The following is an 11612-nucleotide window of genomic DNA, read 5'->3' as shown; positions in this document are numbered from 1 at the left end:
CTCTAGATCGATCAGTGGATCGATCCAGAGGTCCCAATCGATCAGTGGATCGATTGGGACGCTGCTGCTTCGCTCGATAAGCGCCGGATCGATCCGTGGATCGATCCAGGCGTCTTTCCAGAGCACAGAGGCGCTCTGGATCGATCCGTGGATCGATCCAAAGCCTCCCCGATCGATTGGGAATAATCGAATCGATTGGGATCCGACCGTTGCGTCGTATTTGAGCCGCAGGCGAGCGTTGTCTTCGGCAATCACTTCACAGATTCATTTTCAGATCTTCACCAGCTCCTCCACAACTCTTCTCAAGCTCGAGATCGCCAGTTCTTGAAGGTTCTTGGAGGCTCTTCCAAGTCAAGAGGCGGATCAAAGCAAGAAGAAGAAACTAGGGTTAGGGTTTGTGCACTCATTGTAAGCTTGTAAGCTTGTATTTCTTTACTACCCTTTCTTCTTCTTGTATTGAGTCTTGTAGGGCTTCTCCGCCCTTGGTAGTTACCATAAAGGAGAGTTTCATTAGTGGAGGGTGCGTGCGTTGTGTGGATCCTTGGATTAGTCACCTCCCTTGGAGGTGGATACCAAGTAAAATCCAAGTGTGAGCGTGTTTGTATTTGTTTCTTTGTATTTCCGCTGCGCATCCTTGAAGAAACAAGCAACGCCGAGCAACGAGCACGCAAAGAGCTATTCACCCCCCCCCCTCTAGCTACTTTTCGGTCCTAACAACAATAACATGATGTGAGGTGACACACAGAAGTTCATGTTATAAGTTCCTTATAAATTATAAATAGTAGCTGACAACCAAGATGGAATGGGGCAAACCATTGAAGTGGCTGTAGTGTAATTTTGTATTAGTTTATCTTGAATATAAAATTACACTAGTACACTATGAGTGTATTGAGCAGGACCATTTGAGGTAGTTTCTTTTTATACTGACTAAATGAAAAAATAAGACCTCTGTTATTATGGAAGTGTATGATCTTAATCTCGATATAATAATAAGCACGTATACTTAGTATTTGTTTCTTTAATTTATCAATGGGTGAGATTTAGTTCGATAAATCAATAGGCCCGATAAGTTGGGAAATAATATTTGTATATGGTGTGTTGTTGATTATAGAAGGAAATTGTGTCATAGTAATCTAGGTTGATAATGTCTCCTTGATGAGCTCATAAGGATTGTTATGTAACCCCTGCAGGTGGGCTTAGTCCAACATGACAATAAAGTTGAGTGGTACTACTCTTGGAGCTAGATATTAATTGAGTTGTCAGTAACTCTTTTAATTAATGGGCATTCAATATCTTCAACACAGGGAGATTAATGCACTCATGATAAGGAGCCCATAATGTAATTTGGGATTGGTGCGGTAGCTCAATAATAACTCTTTAGTTGTATGAGTTATTATTGATGAACTTGAGTTGGGTGTTCGGGACGAACACAGGAAGCTCAAGCTCATCGGGAGACCAAAACCAATTTCTCCTCTCGGTCCCTATTGTAGCCTCTATAAAGCCTTGTATTCACAAAGTCCACTTCTTACCCAAGTAATGGGTCGGTCATATCCTTGCTTGGAGTAAGGGGGTCGGCCAAGCATTATTTTGGAGCTCATATAGTGGTCAGTCAAGCCATGCTTGGTGACCAAGCATGGGGTCGGCCATAGGTAAAGGAAAAGGAAGTTTTGTTTTAAAACAAAATTTTGTTAAAATCTTTTCTAATTTGTAGTTATCTACAATGGATAAAAGAGAGATTTTATTTTTGTAAAAATCTTTCATTTTTTGTAGTTATCTACAATGGTTAAAAGAAATATTTTATTTTTTTTTAAAACTTTCCTTTTTAGCATCCACATGGAAATTAAAAGGAAGATTTTATTCTTGTTAAAATCTTTACTTTTTTAGCCATCCGCATGGTTTTAAAAGAGAGTTTTAAAATTTTAAAATCTTACCTTTTATAGCTATATACAAAAGATTAAAGAGAGATTTTAATTTTGTTAAAATATTTCCTTATTTGTAGTTATCTATAATGTTTTAAAAGAGAGATTTTAATTTTTGATAAAAATTTTCTTTTTTGTATCCATGATTTAAAAGGAGAAGTTTTAATTAATCTTTCCTTTTTGTAGTTGTCTAAATATTTTAAAAGAGAGAGATTAATTTTAAAAACTTTCCTTTATTGCCATGTACAATAGTAAATTTAAAAGAGAGATTTTAATTGTTATTAAAATTTTCTTTTTTAAAGGGAGGCCACAAATAAGGAAGTTTTAATTATGTTTAAAACTTTCCTTTTTTGCCATGACCAAGATTATAAAAGAGAGGTAGATGGTGCCTTCATGTAACATAACCTAGGCTTTCTCCTCTTCTATTCCTTTGGTGGTCGACCCCTCTTCCCTTCCCTTCTCCCTTTGTTTTCCTTCCTTGAGGGCCGACGACTTGCTTGGAGGAAATGAAACATAAGGGCCGGTGGCATCAAACATTGGAGATCTCTTGGTGGCCGGACTATTTGGAGGAGAAGAAGAAGAGAAGGAGTTTCCTATTTTGACATCCCTTGGTGGCTCGAGAGTCTTGAAAGAAAAGAAGTGGTTCGAGTGGATTCTATCTCGGTAGATCGTCGCCCACACGACGTCCAAGAGGAGAAGCGGAATACAACAGAAGATCAAGAGGTCTTTAAGTTACAAAGAAAGGTATAACTAGTTATTTGTTTCCACATCATAACTAGTTCATGTTCTTTGTATAGATCTTGAAAAACCAAACACAAGAGGTTATCGATTTTATGCTATCGTTTTTGTTATCGATTTTGTGTTTTGATTTCATGTTTCGATATTGTGCTTCTATTGAGGTCTCTGTAGTTAAACATAGTTTACTGTAAGAAGTTAAATATCCGATTTCTTTGAAAGACTTTGTTTAGGAAGTGGTGGATGATCCCATTTCCAAGAAGGCCTAGTGTCTCGCCATGTTTAACCTGGAAGCCGATCTTTGAAATAGATATTTAATTAACTTCTGTAATATGGTTTAACTTAGGAAGATCACATCGGTTAAATTTGGAGTCAAAATGTTAAGTATCGTTTCTAATCCAAGTTTAACTTCTTAAGAGCAACTTGGATTAATAATGTTAAGCATCGTTTGCAATCCAAGTTTAACTTCAGTAAAGCACATAGATAGCTAGGTTAAGTTATGTACTTATATAAATTTTTGTACAGAGGAATTAGAATGATATTCCCAATAGCAACCAACATATATATGTTTTAATTGTTATTATTACAGAGGTGATGCTGTCTGTTTGTCGGACAAGGACTTCTCTAGGGTGTAATAGATAGAGATGGAGTTAGTGGGTGATGAGGTGACAAGTAATGGATAAATGAGATATTATAGTGGTAATAGTAGATGTGTTATACAGTTAGTGATGTTATTTGAGTTATGTGATAGGCCTATTAATATATTAGTCTTTGTGAATGAAATAAAGAGTTTTGAAGCTGTCGTTTCTTCCGCATCCATCACAATATTTTTATTCCTTCTTATTCCAACAGTATGTTGGAGTTTTGGAAATCAAGGAGACTGAGGAGTGTGAAGGGCCCTGCGATGTAGCTAATTTTGGTCCTCCTCAGAGCTGCATCACCCTTCCACACGACATGATGAATATGGTCTGCTGTTGTTATGAGAAGCAGCCGAGGCATTAATTAAATGTTTAGGTTTTTGAAAAATAAAACAGTATGTGATTAGTATTTGGTCAAGATCTAATGTAGCAATCACTATCTGAATCTTTCTCAATAAATAAATTTGATGTTAAAAAGAATTTAATTTTCTCTACAAATCTAATCTCTTAGGAGCGCATTCATGTGACATAAATCATTATTTTATAAGTTACCATCCTTATTAAGTTAGCTCCTTAATTGAATGGGAGAGTATATAATTCATCCCTCAAATCGCCAACTTTCGATTGTTAATTTGGCAAAGAGCTCTATTAAATACCAGACTGGGCTATCTAAAAATTTATATTTTTCTGGATCGTTTAGTTAAGATCAAATATAGTATTTATTTTTATCAATTTAATATTTGATACAGGTTTAGGACAGAAAACTCACTATAATAACTTATTATTAGGATTTTTAGGTATCCGTTGCACTATAACATGGACGTGACATTACCTAACCAAAACGTATTTTAAACTTATTAATCATTGTGTGCTCCGGAAGCAACAATAGGATTTAATATCATCTTGTGTATACACCTACTTAATTTTATATCGTGTAAAGTAATATTAATGAATATTTTATAAGTGCTAAGTGTTATTTTAAGAATTAATAAAATATAACCTCTTGACTTTTACGAGATTGTTTTGTTGATCAAGGTAGAACTAACACGCAAGCTGAGCTTAGTCCTTCTCCACGTGCAACACATGACATCAGATTGAGAAAAAAACAGTCTCCAAATAATCACCAAATGAACCTGATTACAACGAATTGATTACGGCCAGGGAGACTCTCTCTTGAGTGGTTCCTGAGCTACATGATTGCGGGAGGAAGAGTAGTTGATGAACTCACGAGGAGAATCGAAGCTACTATGTTGAAAAACAAAGCCCTTGTTTTCATGAGCGTCATGTCGGCTGCTAATCAGTAGAGAAGAGGAGGATTCTTGCTGCATTTTGATGCACAAAATCTCTGCTTGCGCCACTGCAAGCTGCATCTGTAGCTGAGACACTTGATTGTGAAGGTAAGAAATGGTACCGGCGCACCCGTAAACCGGGTCTTTCATTCTCACGCTCGCTTCGTAGACTAAGCTACTCACTGCATCTGCCCTGTGATGAACTGGGAGCTCCTACAAATCCAGGATTAAAAAGTTTCAGAGTTCAAACGCTAATCATTCACCACAAAAGAACCAACACCTTGTTGAGACCTGTAGCATCTTGTTGACATTACTGGCACCGAACACCTTGTGCACGATGGAGAACCTGTGGGGTTGATCGGGAGGGAAGTGGGGGGCAAAGATGCAATCTTTGGAGCATCGCCGGCGCAGCAATTTGCAGGAAGCGCAAGGTGACCTTCCATGCCCAGCCATCAGAGGGATGGTAGCAGCAGAGGTGGGTGCTGGCTGATTTATAATAGAGGGAGGGGAGAAGAGCTGGTGGGTACATGCACTTGATCAGGAGTCGTAAATGATGGGAATTTATTCAATATTTTTAGATGGTGACGGTGAAGCTTTCATGGTTTGGAATCTTCAGCAAACAAAGTTTGGACTCGTATGCAATTAAACGCAGATCTACTGGAGTTTTAGTTCACTGGCTGCAATGTTTATTTTATATTTTAATGGCTTAAAATATCTAATTTTTTCACGGAGTAGGAACTGATTCCAGCTCTGCTTCGCCCGGCTTAGTTGACTGCATGCAGATTGACAATTACAGCTACAACTGTTATTACCTAGAATTGGACTCAGAAATTTTAAAAAATAATAATAATACTAATTTTCCAACTTGCTCAAGCTTGAAAATGAGTAGTAATGTCCATACTTAGATGACGGTGAAGAGCGGGGAGGTTTGACTTTGATACATCACTGATCATTTTAGATCATGATCAGTGATGTATCAAAGTCATAATTATTTTGCATGTTATTGCCAACATCGTTATAATTATTTTTTAAAGTGTTTATTTTGCATCTTTTGGGGTGTTACATATCTAATAGTAAATCATGTAAAATAGGGTAGCTACAACGTGTAAATCTAATAGTAAATCATGTAAATAATTATTTCTTATTTATTATCAAAATGTAAAATATTAATTATCAAATAAAAAAAATTAAATTTCTGATTTATTATAAAATATGTCAGTCTTTATTTTTTAATTTAATTATATTTATTATAAAATGAGATGAATATTTTTATTTTTAAAGATTTTAAGTTTCTTTCTTTTTTTTCATAGGTAGATGTTGAAATCTTTAATATTTAATACTTTTTGGTCTTAAACTTCCATTTTTTCCATTTTATTGTGGATGAATCAATCTCGAATATATATTCAATTTATTTTCTGATCTTGTTGTGATATTTGTTTCCTTGTTATATTGTTCTTTTTCTTGTTGCATTATTCTCTGACACTGTAAAAAAAAATATTGGTACAATCATTTTCAGGTTAAACTTGATGAGTTTGACTAAGCTTGGATTAGCTTGAGTCTAAGTTTTGATATTTGACAATATATGAAAGAAAAGTCAAGTAAGGGAAGGCCGGATATTTGACTGAGAAAGTCTTAACTGGAAGTTTGACAAATGGAAAGCCCTAGCGGGGCTAGGTAATGGAAGACTTAATTAGGAACTAGGTAATGAAAGTCCTAGCGAAACTAGGCTGTAGAAGACCTAGTTGGAAACTAGGCGATGGAAGTCCTAGTGAGGCTATGCAATAGAAAAGTTCAAGTGGTTCAAAGGTTGACCAGACACTTGGTGAAGAAGTCCTGACAGGTCAAGGTTGATTGGATGCTAGGTAGCATGAAGTCTCAACAAGTCATGGATGACTAGATGTAGAGTAGGGGAAGTCCTGATAGGTTAAGGTCCATCGGCTGATACTAGACAAGACATGATTTCAGCCTCAGAATAGCTGAAATTAGGGTTAGTAATCGATTGTCAAGAAGGGAAATCAATTAGCAAACCATAAACCTAGAATTTCAGGTTTACTGCTTAAAATCGATTGGGTTAATCGATTGAGTAGTGTTTATCAATTGAGGCAATCAATTAGCAGCTCATTTCGCGAAGCACAGTAGGTGCTGGAATAGATTGGGAAATTGATTGAGAGATTTGTACGAATAACATAGAATGCACTGGAATCAATTAGGGAAATCGATTCAGTAGGGTCGATCGATTGGGTTAATCGATTTGCGAAGAACAAAAAGCTTCAGAATCAATTTGGTCAATCGATTAGAAGCTATCAATCAATTGGTTTGGCTCATCAATTGATTAGACGGGTGAAAAAAGTCATTTTGTAAGTTTTGAACGGTTGGACTAATATGATAATCGATTGGGGACTAGGCCAATCGATTAGGAGACATCCAAAGAACCCTAGAAAAGGGATTTTCGTAGAGTTTCTTCGAGGTCAGTTCTTGGGTGTTTGAAGAAGAAGTTCTGCTGTATTTTCCACCATTAAGAGGTAATCCAAAGCAAGAAAAGAGTAAGCAAATAAAGGTTCAGTGTTGTAAAGTCGTTCTCAATTCCTTGTATAATCTTGTTTGTGTTTTCTTGTTTGTATTCTTATATTTGAGTTTGTACAAGGCTTCTCCGCCTTCAAGAAGGAAGTTTTCATAGTGTAGTTGTGAGTGAGAAGTAGACCTTTGGATTAGTCACCTCAAGGAAGTGGGCACCAAGTAAAACCATAGGTGTTAACGATTGATAGGTTTGCTTTGAGTTTTCGACTGCCATTCAAGATCAAAGAAACAAAGCGAGTTATTCATCCATCTCTAGCTAATACATGTCCTAACAAGTAGGATTAGAGAGAGATCTCTCTTCTTTGGACTAATCTCTGAAAAGAACAAAGAGCTAGATGAAGAAGAAAAAGTTGAAAGCTTGAGCCCTAATTTCAACAAATTAAAGGACAAATCATCAAGGGAACTTAAGTTCAAAAATGAATCTTGAAGATGGATTCGAATATGACATTCGGGAACCTCTACCTTTCATAATGGGAGGATTCGATCTTTGGAAATTAATGGTCAAAATTTTTTTCATGACGAACATAGAGCAATGATTTCCTCTAATGGAGGGATTTGAAGCCCCAATGAATAGCAAAGGGAAGCTCCTTAAGAAGAGAAAATGGACCGAGGATCAATTCAAAAAATCAGAGACAAATGATAAGGTAACTAAAATTTTAGTTAATTTATTGTCTAACAATTATCTTGTATAAGATAGGTAATTACAAGGATGACAAGGATTTATGGAGTAAATTGGCTAAGTTCCATGAAAATCTATCCTCGATATAAAGCAATGACAACGACAAAGAGGGAAAGTCTTTATTTCACGTGCATGAGGATTTGAAGGCTGAGAGGTGCTCAACATCTTAGGAGGAAATCGAAGAGGCATCCACCACAAGTGATGAAGGGGAGAGCTTATTGATACTAGAATAAGATGAAGTCTCAACTTTCGGAGCCGATAAGGACAAGGAGTACTCCACCTCTGCAAGTCAAGAGAGCACAAATCATAAAGGTGTAATAATTTCAATTGTTAAAAGTAAAGATCATATATTGTGCTTTGAGTGTAGGGAGAAGATATACTATAAGAGCAAATGTCCGAATTTGATGAAGAAGATGGTTCAAATGACACCCAAGGTGAAGGGAAAAAAATCAAAAGATGTTGAAACATTGATACGAAAGGGCAATGAGCATATAGTGTACTTATTATGCAATCAAAAGGGGCATTATCAAAATCAATGTCCAAGGGGGAGACATTAAAGAAAAAATAATAGAGGAAGCTCAAATAAAGGGGAGCATCCAAGAGCACATCTAAGGTATCATTAGTTAATGCATTCCTTCATATTATGATAAAAAGTAAGCTAGAAATAAGTTTTATGATTTTGGTGTTATTTATCATGAAGATATAAATCATGATAACTCTAAGAAAAATTACAAGTCATATCATGCTATAATTACCGTATCTAAGGATAGGAAGATAGAAAATAATTTAGGCAAGAACTCTAAGTTAGATACATGTCTAAAAAGAAAAATACTCAAGATAATCATGAAAAATCTAAGTTTGAGGAATTAAAGATTGAAAATCAAGTCTTGAGGTCAAGACTTGATAAATTGGAGAAGACCCTTAAGAAAATGACAAATGAAGTAAAGGGGGCTAAGAAGAAAAAACCTAGGCTTAGATAGGCAAGAACCATCTAAGGGAAAGAAATGTTTGGGATATAAACCTAAAGCAAAGGAAGATGTGTCATCATATCATAGAGTTTCATATAGTTATGGAATTAACCTCAGGTCTAAAAGTCAAGTCAAAATTATAAGGGAAGCTATCCCTGAAGTTGACTTTGAGGAGACTAGTTTGAATAAGGCTTTTAAGAAGCCTATGAAATTCATTAGGAAGTTTCTAAGTAAATTATCCCTAGTGAGTACCTATAATATCCAAGGAATGCCAATAGGCTTTGGGTTCCTAAGAGTGTATTCTCTATACACTAAATGAGGTTAGTGTGTGTCAACTCTAATTTGGAAGATAGTTAACACAACCATAGTGAAGTTGGCATCTTACAGAATTATAATGTATTGTGACACCTTGAAAATGAGAAGTTGTTTTTTACTCTTGAAGAGTAAAAATGTGCCAATTAAAATTTTTGATGTATTGAACTTGATCAAATTGACACAAATAAGATAAAATTCAAATAAATGTCAAGTTAGAATTTTGACATTTTCTAGGGAAATGAGGGCAACTTATAACTATTTTGGCATAATGATTAGTTATTGAAACTTAGATAGATAATCTAATTATTCATGTTTTGGCATGGGATGAAGATGGAAGTTGAGCTATATAGGTTAGCCTAAATTAATCATATTGTCAAACATTAAAATGGAGAAGATTGTTAGTGCAATCATCCTTAGGTCAAGGTTGACCAATTTTAATGCTATTTACCACAAAAATAGGAAGCATGATAGCAAGGAAAAATATGTAGCTTTTCATACTAAAACCACTCAACATAAGGTTAGGAAGGTAGATAACCAACTAGGAAATAATTCTAAGGGTTTTAAGCATATGCCTAAGAAAAGGAAAAATCACGATTTTAGTGAAAAATCTAAGGTTGAGGAATTAAATCAAGTCTTGAGGTCAAGACTTGATAAAATGGAAAGGATCCTTAGGAAAATCACAAATGAAACACAAGGGTCCAAAAAACATAACCTAGGTCTAGGAGTACAAAAGTCATCCAATGGTCGTAAGGGGTTGGGATACAAACCTAAAACCAAGAAGGATGTAATTTCTTACCATAGGATTCCATATAACTATGGAACAAACCCTAGGTTTAAGGGTCAAGTCAAGGATACAAGGGAAGTTATCCCTAGAAGTATTTTTGAAACCACAAATGTGACTAAGACTTCTAAGAAGTCTAAGAAAGTCACTAAGAAGGTCACAAGGGAAGCAATCCCTAGAGTTGGCATAGAAAAAGTGACCAAGGCTTCTAAGAAGCCTACCAAGGTCATTAGGAAGGTATCTAGGGAGGTTATCGATAGTGAGTACCTAGAGCATCCAAGGAGAACCAATAGGTTTTGAGTTCCTAGGAGCATTTTCTCTATACCTTAGATGGGTTAGAGAGTGTCAACTCTAATTGAAAAGGTAGTTAACCCAATCATGATGCAGTTGACACTCGAAGAGCAATTTTCAAGGTTACTATTAACCTTTGAAAATGAAGTGGATTTTCATTTACTCTTGGAAAGAGTAAAATGTGTCATAATTTGAGAAATTTGATATAGTTTTGATTGACACAAGAAATCAAGTGGAAAGAACTACCAAGTTGGGATCTTGGTATGTTCTTAAGGAATTAAAAATAAATCCGGGCCTAAAATTTAAAGTGATTACTCCGTTTGGAAGGATAAATATGCCAAAATTTAAGGGATGTACTTGATTTTAATTGGCATAAATAAATCAAGAGATTAAACAAATGTCCAGTTGGGATTTGGCATTTTCTTGAGAAAGAAATGTCAAAATTGGGATCTTGATATTATTTGGGCAATCTAGGATTTAAGTTAAGTTAGCTAAGGTTTTAGGATACTTAGATAGATAATCTAGGTATATTTTATTTATGCTAATTTATCATGTTTTGTTTGCCCATCATATGCCATGACATTATATTTTGCATTCATACCTTATTATGAGAAACACAAAAATACCATGTCATGTCATATATACATCATGTAGTTATAGGATTTTTTTTAAAAATTATTTATTTTGATGTATGCCATATCACATCATGTTTTTTTTTAAAATTAAGGACTAATGACATTCATTAACAAGTAACATCCTTGGTGGTTGTTCATAACCTCAAAATACCTAAGTAGATATGCATGATCCCTATATTATGGGAAAACCAAAATTTTACATCTCACACGAACTATAAGGTGACTTGTATGTGTTTTAGTACACATTAGATTCAAGTGAGATGTTAGGATGATGAACAAAACTCAAGATGTTGATTTAGTGCATTTCTTTGAGCTTTAGGTTCATTAAAACACATAGTTATGTGTTTTCCAATCATTGGGAAAGCTAATGTACAAGTCATGTGCATTGAGCCCAAAGAACATGGTTGGATATTGGTTTTGAAAATGATTTTAAAATGCTTTTGGAAAATCTTGATGAAGGCTATCTTTTGATAGTAATCATTATTGAATAGTTAGGCACAAACTTGGAAGAAAACACTAAAATTTTTACAAGTTTTCAAGTTTGTGTTAATCTTGGAAAATAGAAAGTATTTTCATAGTAAACTATTTTTCCTTGATAATATATACCCTAAGTAGTGTCTACATGAATTTTCATGATTTTTCAAATTTTATAAAATTTTTGGAGAGTTTCTGAAGTTGACTGAAATGGAATTTCAGCAATTTCAGGCCTTCAATCGATCACCCGATCGATTGAAGTCCCTTAATCGATCGGGCGATCGATTGAGGAAGGTTTTCCCATGAGCATA

General features: G+C 35.1%; 1 protein-coding gene across 1 annotated transcript; it reads right to left on the bottom strand.

Annotated features, from left to right (window-relative positions):
• Positions 1–4386: 4386 nt before the first annotated feature.
• LOC121973130 (LOB domain-containing protein 12-like) lies at positions 4387–5060 on the bottom strand. The gene is made up of 2 exons (XM_042524717.1): positions 4873–5060; positions 4387–4794 (listed from the first exon to the last, which is right to left on the bottom strand). Exons 1-2 carry the CDS (start codon positions 5032–5034, stop codon positions 4444–4446), a joined length of 513 nt encoding a protein of 170 aa, XP_042380651.1. The 5' UTR covers positions 5035–5060; the 3' UTR covers positions 4387–4443.
• Positions 5061–11612: the final 6552 nt, after the last annotated feature.

The sequence above is a fragment of the Zingiber officinale genome, chromosome 4A (assembly GCF_018446385.1).
Source record: "Zingiber officinale cultivar Zhangliang chromosome 4A, Zo_v1.1, whole genome shotgun sequence".
Classification (NCBI taxonomy): Eukaryota; Viridiplantae; Streptophyta; class Magnoliopsida; order Zingiberales; family Zingiberaceae; genus Zingiber; species Zingiber officinale.
This window is presented reverse-complemented; position numbering and strand designations above follow the sequence as displayed.

Excerpts from the sequence above, each read along its gene's own strand:
- LOC121973130 (XM_042524717.1), bottom strand. The coding sequence starts at position 5,034 with ATGGCTGGGCATGGAAGGTCACCTTGCGCTTCCTGCAAATTGCTGCGC. Across the intron at positions 4,795-4,872 it reads ATGTCAACAAGATGCTACAG|GAGCTCCCAGTTCATCACAG; the intron begins GTCTCAACAAGG and ends CTGGATTTGTAG.